The sequence below is a fragment of the Schistocerca americana genome, chromosome 6 (genome assembly GCF_021461395.2).
Source record: "Schistocerca americana isolate TAMUIC-IGC-003095 chromosome 6, iqSchAmer2.1, whole genome shotgun sequence".
Classification (NCBI taxonomy): Eukaryota; Metazoa; Arthropoda; class Insecta; order Orthoptera; family Acrididae; genus Schistocerca; species Schistocerca americana.
The window spans coordinates 587,810,604-587,824,387 of NC_060124.1; the positions used below are offsets into that span (position 1 = coordinate 587,810,604).

Sequence of the window (13,784 nt, forward strand, 5' to 3'; positions counted from 1 at the left end):
AAATTTATACGTGTTTTCTGCCAATTTTTGTAATTTTATCGATTTTACGTCTCTCCTGCTCCTGCAATCATGTCATCACTCTTCACCACGTATTCTAAAATTGCCTGTAAGTGTAGTACAGTTGTCAACACACACATACAGGAAAGTGGTGCATTTTCGCTGATTCTATAGCACTAGAGCCGGTCAGTTCCGGCGTTAGGAACTTGCTTATTAATAATAGTGATGCTGTAACTGTTGGTTGGTAATATTTACTGACAAAATGCAACCTAATGCTAGATTGCGTACTTACGGCTATCCTGTGTGGCCGTTTTCTAGTATGACTTTAAAAGAGAGAGAGATTATTAACTGATCACCGATGCGTCGGTTCTCGGTTGTGTTCAGGAGACGTACGGATTGATTACGCGAATAATTGACCTTTTGACTCGGATTGCCTTCACGAAATCAGAATCTTCGGTCAAAATACCTAAGCGACCTATATGAATGTAAAAATGGAAATGAAAGCATATTAGTGGAATTTTGTAGGAGAAAGATTAACAGATCGGAAACTGAACACATTAGTGGTCTCCCAAATACAATCGAGGCACCGCGATAAAGAGCGAACCTGTAACAAAGCTCATATACAATCTGAACATCATTTTTAGTTAGTGAAAGAAAAGAAAAAGAAGAAAAATACTTCATCGTAAAATATTAATATATTTCGAACAAATTGGCATTAAACTTCTAAACATTGACAATTACACAATAAATGCATGACTTACATCTGATATTTATTTTGTGGATGGCGCAGTCAGTCCATTCCTTCTTAAAATTAAATGTCCTCGCGTGTGCGTATGTACGTTGTATCCACACCCGAGTTACCGACATGTTTGTTCGTCGTTTCACATAGTTTTTACACAAAATAAAAATACAACTTGTAGCAATGCTATGTGGTACGTCTTAAAATGTTGGCGACCAAAAGTACAAGGGATAATGAAGTCTCTAGAATACTTCTTAACGAAAGATAGATTGTTCTTTCTTCTGGTTCGCAGCTTCTTGCTATCAAGCGCTGCGGCAATGATTTTAAATATCTGCGCCCTGCGGGTCATAGTGTTCCTTTTCTTCAATGACAAATATCTCACATGCAAAGTAGCTGAAATCCAATAATATTACAGAGTACAAGTTTGGAACAGGTGTTATGGTATTTGTGAACGTGGAACTGTGGTCCTTCAGTTCCTTTGTGAGATGTCAAATGTAGCGGGTGCAGTACCCATCTACTCCTGGTCAGTTTCAGATCAATGTTGCAGAGAGGACTGGTTAAAGAAAGAGGAAAAGTTACGAGATGCGTACAGAGAGGCCATATAGTTTTGCTCAGGGTCCTTAGCCTATAGGTTGAACAAAGGGATAGCTCGTTTCGAAATAGAGGGCTGAGTGTAGAACTTTGAATCACTGACTTTATTTCACGTATGCGAGAATACTTTGTGTCCCGACCTCCATAATGGGAGATGGCAAATCGTAATAAAATCTTACAGAATTTATAGTTTCGGCTAAGGAGCGTAGTTTCTGCACCTCCTCTAAGCTGATTGCTATTCCTCACATGAAGAAACAGTATCTTTGTTACGTGATGTAGGCTGTGTTCACAATCCGTCCACATGCGTATGTGCCTTGCACTGTAATGGAGGGGTGGTTTAGCTATGATACTGAAATAGAGAGCCATGCTGCAAATGTCATTGGCTGACAGCATCACGAGATCGAGGCAATGAGACGTTTTTTTGACATGACAACTCATCGAGAGTGGTGGTTTGGACCTCAAGTAATTGAGGTGAGCTAAATGTATTGAAATTACGAAAAACCAGGTAAAATCGTGAAAATTTATGGGAAATACGTAAAACGGTTGAAAATACGACACAAAATCATGTGGAGAGATGAGGGTACTTACATGCTCACCTGGGTGTATGAAAATCATTCTATTACTTCACCAGGGGGTTGACAACTGATGATGCATACTCTCTGTGCTCTATGGGTTTAAGTCCTGCGAAATACCCCCTTGTTCCACATGTAGTTATGCTCTATAAGACATAAAATTGAAAGACGCAGTGTCCGAGTGCCCAGGGTCTCTTTGGAAAATGTAACACTGAGACATCTGCTACCCTGTCACTGTGGAAAGTGATATTAAGTCTAGAAATCAACATCTTTGGACAGCTGTTTGGGAATGCACTGCAATGCCACAAACTCTTCCAGTTCCATATTTTGCAATGGCCTCCCCATTTTTTTCTATAATAAATAGAGCCTCTGTCTTTCATTTCAACCATCCTGTGTGTTGTGGGTGCAGCATAGTTCACACTATGGCATATTCACCTTTCTGTCACAGCCAATGGATCGAAACATGTTAATGTCGGTTTAGCACCTGACACAGGTCTCAAAGGCGTGGTGGAAAATAAAATGTACGGCTGTGTACAAAGCTGTAGTCATACACTGGTTGGATGTGATACAGCAGAAAAACATTGTATCAAACTGCTTATGAAAGACTGACAGTCTGTGGGATATGGTCCTCCTACAGTACGGGTGACGAAAATTATACTGGTCTGTGCAAGAGATTTCGATCACTGACCACATGTTCCAACGGACCAGTACCAGTATATTTAATAGGATCGCCACATATGCTCAACGTCAGCATGCAGGCAGTATTTGTTTTCAATATATCAGAAGAGAGGGACACGGTGATATCTTACCAAGTTCTCGAGTGAGTGATGTTAACGAAGTTTATATTGTCCATAGTTTTTCTGTGTTTGACGGTACAAAATAACGACAGGGAAAGAGTGTTTGGATGACAGACATGAATGCACTATGAGAGACACAGATCTCTTTTGGACTACAGTACCTGTACGTACTTTGACAATGCACTGCAATGTAGTAGCAAAATCCTCATGTGATGTGAAGTCTTCCTAATTTATCTGTTAAGAAACTATTCATACTCAACTACCTCGTGTTGCAGGAAAAATCTTCGTTTGGCGCTGCCCTTACACAGTGTAGATATTTGGTGATGCTACAATAACATGTTCCCATTTGCACCCAGTGGTCAAAACACGGAAGTATCACATTAACCCAGCTCACCTATTTCTCCACTGAATGCAGAAAGTGGCAGATAGAGCGCTATCTGACTTCCACTCAGTTCTGACTGAAATGGAGCCATGACATGCACAAAACTGCAGGGAGGGCAGGGGTGGGAGTGAGAAACAGTTCCAAGATGCAGAGAGACTGACCAAAACCACACTGGAGTTTTGCCGTATGGGATTATGAGCAGATAGGTTGGTAAAAGATGACTCGTTTGGAGGGATGAGAGTGCCTTAAGTATGATTCACCAGTGGCTGTAATCATTAACGCAAGTGTGTGGTTGAATGGAGAGACTTGATTCCAAATCGCAGACAGAATTTCTACTAGAAATCCTAACGCTATAGATCAGAAAAGTTAATGTACTGCTCATAGGACTTGTACATTTCTTAAGACTTCAATCTAGCATTCAATTTTTGAGTGATTCCTTACACAGCACACCATCTACTGTATGGTGATCATTCTCAATCAACCAGCATCCTCCCTCTCCTATAACACAATGAATATATCACAGAACCTCTGTTACACTGTGTGCATGGTTAGCGTGGGAAATATCTAGCAGTGGCATGAGGAAGTTGCAAATATCGTCTAATACGACGTTCCTTGGCCAAGTTACTTTCTAAATGCGGTGTAAAGGGTGATTTTATTACGAGCGCACACCACTGGCGACCGCCAACATCACTTTCGGTCTGTTAATAAACACCCCAGTGATCGCAGTCTATATTCAATGCCACAGTATTTGTGTCGGAAGATCACTTAATTCGGAAGCAATATATGCTTCGGTTTATAAAGCATGTATGGTTATTACGATGGATATTGTCAGCGATACTTGTGTGTACCTGTAGAACAGAGATCGCCTTTGATGCAGGGTGACAGTAACACAGTTGTTGCGACTGTGCTGTTAATAGCCAGCCAGTCACTTTTAAGACGATTCCGTCTCTCTTCCTAATTCACACTGGTACCACTTGCAAGAAAAACAAATTGGAGCACGTCCTTCTATCCCATATTTTTCGCTCAATATTTTTGGTGCCACCAACATTCAGGTATTGGGGAAGTATGGGATGTCCAATAGATTACTTATCTTTGAAGAAAGTGTTAGGGTGTACAGTTACTGTGGTCAGTGTTCTGACATGTGCAAAGAATATGACTATGTCTGGTCATAAGGGAGGTATGTGTTTGACAGGGAAATCTGCGATTTCAATGCATCGATAGCCTTAATGGGATGAATGATTTTACGTGGAAAGTTATGTCGAATCATAAGAAGAATTTAAAATTGCGTGGGCAGTTGATATTTCCAGATCCACAGCCATTAGGAAGAGGTATTTTCGATAGTTCGCTCATTGTTGAATGTCACCAGATTGTGGCTGTGGTTGTGATCAGAACGAATTGACATTTCCAGCTTAAGGCTCTAGTGAGCAGCGGGTAAAAATAAAAGTTCTGGCTCGCCAGCTAGTCGGTTCCTGCCCTTATCAGCGTGGACATGTCCCAGTGGTGCTCTCGCAGTGCTCTGTGGGTAGCTGAATAGTGAACTGATACTCAGTATGCATTGACTTGTCACTGTGATCATGTGTGTTTCATTTATTCTCCATTAAAAATGAAACAATTCAGTATTCATCACTGCCAAGTGTGGGGACTGGACATGTTGATAACATCTGAATTCCTACTACTCCAATCATTCCCTGATACTCCGCATGGCCGGGGTGGTGCACTCTGGCATACGCGTGCATCCACAGCTGCGGATGTGGTCATGTCAGCTGTTTTCTCTGACCTCTGAGCGTCGACACTGGCTATGTATGAAGAGACAGCCGCACTGCTTTTGGACATCTGGGGTGTGAGTGAGCTGTATGTACGAGTGATCTCAGGCACTAAGGCATGGCAACTACTAGGATTGTGGTTTAGTGCTTCTCAATGAATTGCAGTGCACTCTGTCTTGTAGTAGTATTTGTTGTACTTACTGTCCTATCATGTGGTAGACCCTTTCCTCATTCTTCTTTGTCCTAGTGTAGCTGAGAGAAGAAGCGTAGGAATTCTATAGTGCTTTATAAAATACACTTAGCGCACCTGTAGTGGTTAGGAGTTCCACAACCGTGACAGTATAAACTGACGCCGAAATTTGAAATTCCGACTATCATTTTAGATAGTACCACTTCGAAGTGATATGTCAAATCCCTGATTGTTCAGTATATTATTTGCAGTAATGGTACTGAGAGCACACACAGCGATCGAACTCCTCTGCAGATTGTTTAAGGACATAGCTTGCAGTTGAGCTGAAATGTGTAGTTCTCAGATTCCTCCAGTGTAATGGACCTCCCGCCAGATACCATATCTGTGACATTAGCCGCCAACAGGAGGCAATGGGAGAAAAAATCGGAAGGGTTTGGAAACCTGGCAGTTGTGAGATCAAATCCTGCCATATATACCACTCCTACTGTCCACCAGTAGTATGCAAGGAAAACTGCCTGCATGCAGAGGGCATTGATTTAATTAATTATTAATTATTAATTAATTAATTAATAATTAATTAATAGTTTATCAGTCTGATAGAGTGAGGGAATATTTCCAAGACATCTCCAGCTGTGGATTCACCAGGTATACACTACTTTGTTAAGGATAAAGGAGTGGTTAGTGTGGCACAGACATATACTTGCTGGGCAGAAAGCAGCCATCAGAGAGAGAGAGAGAGAGAGAGAGAGAGAGAGAGAGAGAGAGACAAAGAGAGAGAGCATGTCTTGAGAGGTATTTCCCAGGTATCAGTACCGAAGAGTTGTGGCCACCTGTAACAAAGATCTGCCGCCTTCTGATGCTTTGTCAAACTGGAATTAACCAGAGGGGTGAGGGGGAGGAAGGGAGGGAATTGGAGGGAGGAGGGGTAGGGGTCTCTTCTCCCAGTGTCCTCTGCTGGTTCTATTGTGAACTAACTCAGTCAGTATTTGAACTGGACGAGCACATAGAGCAGCTGCTTGCATTGACATGGTACAAAAAGTGTGTGTTTGGGAACAGATTGTGCTGGTGCTGCAACCAGAAGTAGGCACTTGAGGAGGCAAAGGACACCGCCACGGAAAAAGAGGACTATAGTTCCTGGGGTTGTCCTGGCTGCTGCACAGTCACAAAAAAATGGGTGCAGTATTCTGAGACAATATTGTCTGTTGGTTTGGAAAGGTTGGTCGGAATTCTGCCAAGCAATGGCATGCAACAGGAAGTAGCCACTTGAGGTGTGCTAATACTGTGTGACAGCTGGCAGTGCAGCAGCCAACAGCTGTTGCGGGGCACAATTAGTGTGGCCTCTCAGGCACCGGCACGTGGAGCAGCCCGGCGAAGCGACTGGCACATGGCATATGAGCTCACAGCGTCCTGGCCAGCACGCCTGCCCTGCAGTCGGTGCAAAGGTGCAACCAGAGGATTTTTTACAGTGTAATTACATGTGGAAAGCTATGTTGACAGCAATTTCGCGATGTTATTCCTTTCACAACTGGAAAGAAGGCAATCTATTTAATTACTGCTTTTCGATGTATTTTACAAGACCTGCAACTTCCAACACGGCAGAGAATAATGAGCCTTTCTCACCAAATAAGAGAGAGGTCCAACCCTGTGAATCGAATTTTATAAATAAGGAGTATAGCCTTTACTATGTAATTAAACTTTGTGTCTTGAGATCCTTCCCCTCCAGTACAGACTGAGTCCTTTTCTCGAAAATATCCATGTGGGGGTGGCAGGGGAGGGCTGGGGGATTTTCAAAAGGGCAAAGAGTTGATTAATTGATCGATTTAATTAATTAATTAATTAATTTGATATCAAAATCGTGCTTCTATCGGCCAGGGGAGAATAGAGGGTTTTCCCAGAGGGGGAGTGGGAGGGGTGTGGGTTTCTCAGGAGGACAGATTATCCCCAGAGGGTGACATGTCAACCCCTGGGGAGGGGGGGGCGGTGATAAACCACTTAGCAGAGCAATAGATGGATGTCATAAATCAATCAAGTTTGTCCCTGAATGTATGCTTGGCCCTGAATGAATGCCAGGTGCACTAACAAACTGTGCTGATCCGCGCTTTGATCTACTACTATTGTTACCATGCAAAAATGCATACATTGGTCTCATCGTTATAGGTGGTGTTAGTTAACATATAAACTTGTACTATTGTGATGAGTGTTGGCTTCGTATCTATCTCTGCTACGATCGTGTGTTCATCATGTTTTTCTTAGTAGCTTAGCCTCATTATTATATTTTATTCATTATTGGAGCTACTCTTGTGTTACTCCTCTTTGACTTTCTATTTATAACCCTATACTCACCTGACCAGAAGTCCTGTTCCTCCTGCCACCGAATGTCATTTACTCCTACAGCAACTTGCAATGGGAATAATTGAAGTTCAGTGGCAAGAGGTAAAGGACTTTTGGTCAGATGAGTACAGTGTTTGTCAATGCAAAATCAAATAGGGGTAATGGAGGAGAAGTGTAATAACTTTATCAGTGTCAGTGTACTGTGAATGGAACGTAATTGCTATGCAATCTGGACAGGAGGCATTGCCGTTACAATGTGATCTGATGTGGTTCACTACATCCAGCATAACTATTTCTAAGAATACCGTGTTGCAGGTGTTCTTTATTCGAATTCCAGATTATTTACTTTATCTTCTTTGGTGAAAGAATTTCGGAAAACCGTATTTAGTAACTCCGCTTCAGTTTCACAGCTATCAGTAACATTACCATTCCTATCATCCAAGGAAGGTATTCTTTGTGTCTTGCCGCTGGCGTACTTAAAATACAATGAGAATCTCATCTGATTTTCTGCCAGATTTCGAGACAGAATTCCATAGTCGCAACTACTAAAAGTACCTGGCATTCAAGTCATTGTTAAGTTTCGAGCTTTTGTCGAACTCGCGAGTCTTAGCTATGATGTGCTTTTTTCTTCATTTCTTAATTTGGCATGCCTTTTACTTTGAATCTGCAACAGTGATCTGGCCAGTTTTGTGTATCATGCGGATCAGCTCCGTGTCTTATTAACGTATTTGATGTAAATTGGTCAATTGTCGTCGATACTATTTCTTTGAAAATAGACGTATCTGGTGTATCCTTATACAGTCAGTGGGGATTGTCTCTTAAAAAAGCGTCTAGTGACTTATTATTTGCTTTTTTTGCGTTTATTTGTGATTGATTTGGATGTTACGCTAGCCAGACTCGCTGCAACCTTGTGCTCACTAATCCCTGTATCCATCATGCTGGTCCCTATTTGCTCAGGGTTATTTATTGCTAACAGCAAAGTATGTTTTCGGAATGGACTCCTGAAGTAATTATTCAAAATAATTTTTGAGGAATCCATGTATCACAATTCATGACGATGTTTCATACATACCATTGGCTCTGAACATGTATTTGCGCCAATATATCACGGATAGATGGAAGTCACCGCAGTATACCTATTCGAAATAAGGCCCATATTGTCCTAGGTCTACGCACATCCTATGCTTCACATGCAACCTTTGAGACTGAAGCCCTGCTTGCTCTCTTCTGAGACCCACAAACCTACAAAACCGCACAGTCCCCTCCACACAGCTGCCGCTACTGCTGCAGCTGCCTCCTGCGTGTAATTGGCTTGTGACGTATCAAGTGGAACCCAATACCACAGCATAATAGTTATCATTAAAAACACCTTTAAAGTTCTTAATACTTATCGCAGTATTGTGCTTCAGCCTTTCACAAGCTCGTTATGATGAATTTGATTTTATTGTATCGTGTTTATGGGGTTTGTGATGAAGTTCAAATGAAAACTCAATAGTTACTGTAATCACCGTTTTGTCTTCTTCAACCACCACACCATGAACGTGTAGACCCATCAGGGAATACGCCGCGTCTTCTGGTCATTCTGTTTACGACGGACGAGCCGTTCCCGTCCACCACACTGACCTCTGATAGTTAACGATCTCTCCACCAGCTCACGCTAAACGAACCAACTAATCGCAATGTCACAACGTTGAATAAGGAAAGGTTTTCGTGTTTCAGCCTGCCTGTTTGACACATTACATGAAATCAACAAAAGAAGCACTTCAGAGTCAGTATTAGCTTAGGGGAAAATGTACGCATGAAATACCTAGCCAAGAAGAAAAATTCCTAGTAGATATCAATAAAAGCATAAAGTGAGTGAACTAGTAAATTTGTAAAGTCGTCTGGTTTTTATGGAAACGCTGTTTCTTTTTAATATAAAATGACAAATTGGTCGGAAACGTAAAGGAAAATGATTATATTTCGAGGTGGAATGTGCCTAGAGCCAGTCTTATATCTCTGATCATTACTTTTTATCTTCAGTCGTTTTCACACCAAAGGTGGTGCCGCCCATGATACGAGTATAGCCAGCTATTGTTACGAGAGCTAGATGCAGTTCAATTGCCTATGTGTATCCTATCATTACTTTTTCACCTAAAAGTAGATTGTTCTGTTCTTATTTCGATGTTGTTCCAGCTATACATACACAAATCAAATTAAGCATGAATGGTTAGTAACTATGATAGACATTTATCTTAATAACAAAGCTGTAAATTTTCTAACCATTTTATTATTTGGGTTATGGTAACAATGTATTGAAATCTGAGGGAAACTGTACCTTCAGCCAGTTCACACTTACAGTATGGCAATACTGATTAATGATATAAATGCTATGTAGGCTTAAAACAATAAAAGTATTTTGTTGCTTTTAAACGTTTATTAACATTAATTTTTAGACCTAGTTCCTTAACTTGAAAAATTATTTATATATGTCTTTGTTTGGATGTTCAGTTTATTAGTCCTGTGTTTACGTTCAATACAATCTATTCTTAATATATTACTTGTCCACTAATTTACTTTCCTCAATATTCGCTCACTTTCCTTCTGTTTCTCTCTCAGACCATAGTATACTCATATTTGGCATGAAAAACATGACAGCGATGCTGGCAACTTGTTCTGTGTTCAAATTTACTTTTTCTATGCAGTGTTACTATTTTAGCTATTAATATTTTCTGACTTTCTGTGAATTCATAACACAAGTCATACCTATTTGTTTCGATGGTTTATAAGTTTTCCTCTTATGCAAATGTATTCATTCTCAGATTACAGGCTTGTCAGCTGCCAGCACATACTCTGTAACCGTTTCTGCAAAGACAGTGACTCTTGGTGAAGAATCACGGGTGATAGGTCACACATTTCCTCCAAAAGCAATTTTGCCACAGAATGCACTAATGGTTGTTAAAACAGAGAGTAGCAGCCATAATCCTGATGTAGTAACCTTACAGATGCATCCTGCTGAGAGTATCAGTGGTGTCAACAGGTAATGAATATGCAATGATTTATGCAATCTTGTTGCACAACCAAATCATATTCAAAATGAGTCTTAGAGCTACTGGCACATTTTCATACAACAACTCTCAATTAAACGCAAAACAAGTTATAAAACATCGTTTAGACTGTAGTTTCAGCATAATACTAAAATTGTAGTGTACATTATGCAAAAAGTTTGGAACTGCAGTATTACTGATGCTATATGAAATATGAATCTTCTGTTTTCCCTAATTCCCTACAGGACATACATCCTCCTGCATCTGATCAATGACTCAAGTACCCAACAGCCATTTTATGACAGCGAGTTAACTACATTACTTAAGTCAAGATTGACTGAAAATTATCATCTCATATCAGAGTATACACAGGTAGGTGACGTTCCACAAGTTTGCTGTTATCAGTTATAGGGACGTAAGCCCATCTTTTATGTACATGTATTAATTTGGATTTTCTACAAATATTTCCCATAAATGCTTATTCCTCATATCGTTCTGGAATATGTGAAAAGGAGGAAAAAGAAATAAAGGATGATATTTTTATTTTTTATTTTTTACTATTAATACGCTAGTTATAAAAATTACTTATGTCAACATGTAGCTCTTGCAATTTAAGATTCATGAAACCATCCTCCACAGATAATGACACTTGTACATGGAACTGTTGTGATATTTTGATGAGGATGAGTTAATTCAAATCCTCATAGTTTCTAGACAGAAATTTGTGTACCAAAAGTAGTTGTAAATGTTACAAGCAGTTCCTGTGGATCCACATCCCAGTCTGGTCCTAAACATCTCAACATTGTTTCCTGTGGAGAGGCATGTGACAATGAATGCAGTAATTCACTTGTCACATGGGAATGTTTACCTCAGGACATTGATTGATGTCATCTGGCAGGAGTATACAGTGTACCCGAACTTATATCCTTTTCTTGCCTCCCATGACAACGGCAAAAGAAGTACATACTGTCTAAGCACATATTAAACATCACATCAACACTCTCTTGCATGGAAAAGTACTAGTGCCTGCAGATTTCAGAGCACTCCTATCTGAGGATATGCAGGACAGAAAAAATTCAACAATGGAAAATCGAGCATGGAATGTAGCAGTATAATGGAAATGATAGTTGCTACTTACCACATAGCAGAGACAGAGTTGTGAATAAGCATCTTCACTATATGGTACGTAGCAACTATCGTGTTCATAACACTGTTAGGATGGAAAGAAATTATTTTACGTGGGACTGAAAATGAAACAAAGATTCAATCTCAGGCAGTGATTCAAATGTACACAAATCAAAAAAAGTTTTGCAACACCCAGTTTCCAGAACTCCTGAAGACAGATGTTGACTGTGGATATAGTATCACAGACACAGTCCCTTTGACTGATCAGAGATGTCATTGAACCCGCCCAAAGATGTAAACAACCATGCACTAGCAGCACCTACTAGATGGAGGGGGCCCGACAGCCGATCAGTTCCAGTCATTCCACCAGGAAGGAGGCACACAGCTCGTGTTGTCTGTAGATCAACCATGCCTAGACAGTCAATACGTTCGATCTCGTTTGCAGTGTTACTTTGTGCCAGGAAGGGCTCTCAGCAAGAGAAGTGTCCAGGCATCTCAGAGTGAACCAAAGTGATGTTGTTCAGACACAGAGGAGATACAGAGGGACAGGAACTGTCGATGACCTACCTACGGATTGTGGCTCTGAGGAACCCGTACAGCAATGCCACCATGTTGAATAATGCTTTTCATTTGGCCACAGGACCTCGTGTGACGACTCAAACTGGGTGCAATAGGCTGCATGATGCGCAACTTCAATCCTGATGTCCATGGCGAGGTCCAGCTTTACTACCATGACACCATGCAGCGCAGTGTAGATGGGCCCAACAATATTCCAAATGGGCCACTCAGGATTGGCATCAAATTCTCTTCACCAATGAGTGTCGCATATGCCTTCAACCAGACAGTCATCAGAGATGTGTTTGGAGGCAACCCAGTCAGGCTGAACGCCTTAGACGTACTTTCCACCGAGTGCAGCAGTTTCGCTGCTGTTTTTGGTGGAATGATATGGGGCCGACATACGCCTCTGGTGGTCATGGAAGACACCATAACGGCTGCACTACACGTGAATGCCATGGACCGATAGTGCAACCATATTGGCAGCATATTGGCGATTCATTCGTCTTCATGGACGACAACTCGCGCCCCATCGTGCACATCTTGTGAATGACTTCCTTCAGGAAAACGACATCGCTCTACTAGAGTGGCCAGCATGTTCTGCACACATGAACCCCATCGACATGCCTGGGATAGGCTGAAAAGGGCTGTTTATGGACGATACGACCCACCAACCACTCTGAGGGACCTTCAGCGAATCGCCATTGAGGAGTGGGACAATCTGAACCAACAGTGCCTTGATGAACTTGTGGATAGTATTCCATGATGAATACAAGCAAGCATCAGTGCAAGAGGACATGCTACTGGGTATTAGAAGTACCGGTGTGTACAGCAATCTGGGCCAGCACCTTTGAAGATCTCACTGTATGGCGGTACAACATGCAACATGTGATTTTCATGAGCAATAAAAAGGGCAGAAATGATGTTTATGTTGATGTCTATTCCAGTTATCCGTACAGGTTCCAGAACTCTTGGAACTGAGGCGATGCAAAACTTTTTTTGATGCATGTATAATACTTTTATATAGCATCTACACAGAATATTGATAGTTAAAAATTTTCGGTAGTAACTAAAATTTTTCGAGCAGGTATAATTCAAATAATATAAAATATGAGCTATCATTATTGCATCTGAAAATCTGATCACTGCGTAGTATAATTAAGGAACTATTACCTGCTTTGAGGAATTAGAGTAATGAAATCCTGTTGATGTTGTCTGCTTGTTTGGACACAGATATGTGAAGTTATAATGGATCTTGGTAACCTCTGTAGTGTAGACATGCAGAAAAGAGTTATTGCAACATCTGTGAAAACTATCTTATATGTTAGAACATTATAACATATGTTGCTGAAAATATGTGAAAAGAAATTAATGATAAATCTTTTGCAACAAAAACTGTATCCCCATCTCATGTAGAAAATTGTAATCGTCCTAAAACACCTTGAAAGTAAAAAGTAGTGGTTAATGATAATTTTGATATATGATTCTTAAAACGAACTCCTGTAGTACAGCTTCATTGGACTCTTTAATATTACCAGTCATTATTATTATCTCCTAGAGTAAAGTTTCGATATAGGATGAGTAACATCTCAAAAGTAGCCATTTATAATTTCTTTGTAGACAGGTCAATATTTTAAGAAACTAGTGAAATAATTCTGATGAACTACATAAAAAGCTATGTTTTAGTAGTACAGTCATCACCTTACATAGAAACTA

General features: G+C 40.6%; 1 protein-coding gene across 2 annotated transcripts in view; it reads left to right on the plus strand.

The window, feature by feature from the left end:
• The window catches only part of LOC124619917 (immunoglobulin superfamily DCC subclass member 4-like), a 265,451-nt gene that overhangs the window by 236,955 nt on the left and 14,712 nt on the right, over nucleotides 1-13,784 (plus strand). For both annotated transcript variants that reach the window (XM_047146553.1, XM_047146552.1), the window contains 2 exons: nucleotides 10,164-10,381; nucleotides 10,634-10,760. In XM_047146553.1, coding sequence (XP_047002509.1) covers nucleotides 10,164-10,381; nucleotides 10,634-10,760 — 345 coding nt within the window. The remainder of the gene's footprint in view (nucleotides 1-10,163; nucleotides 10,382-10,633; nucleotides 10,761-13,784) is intronic.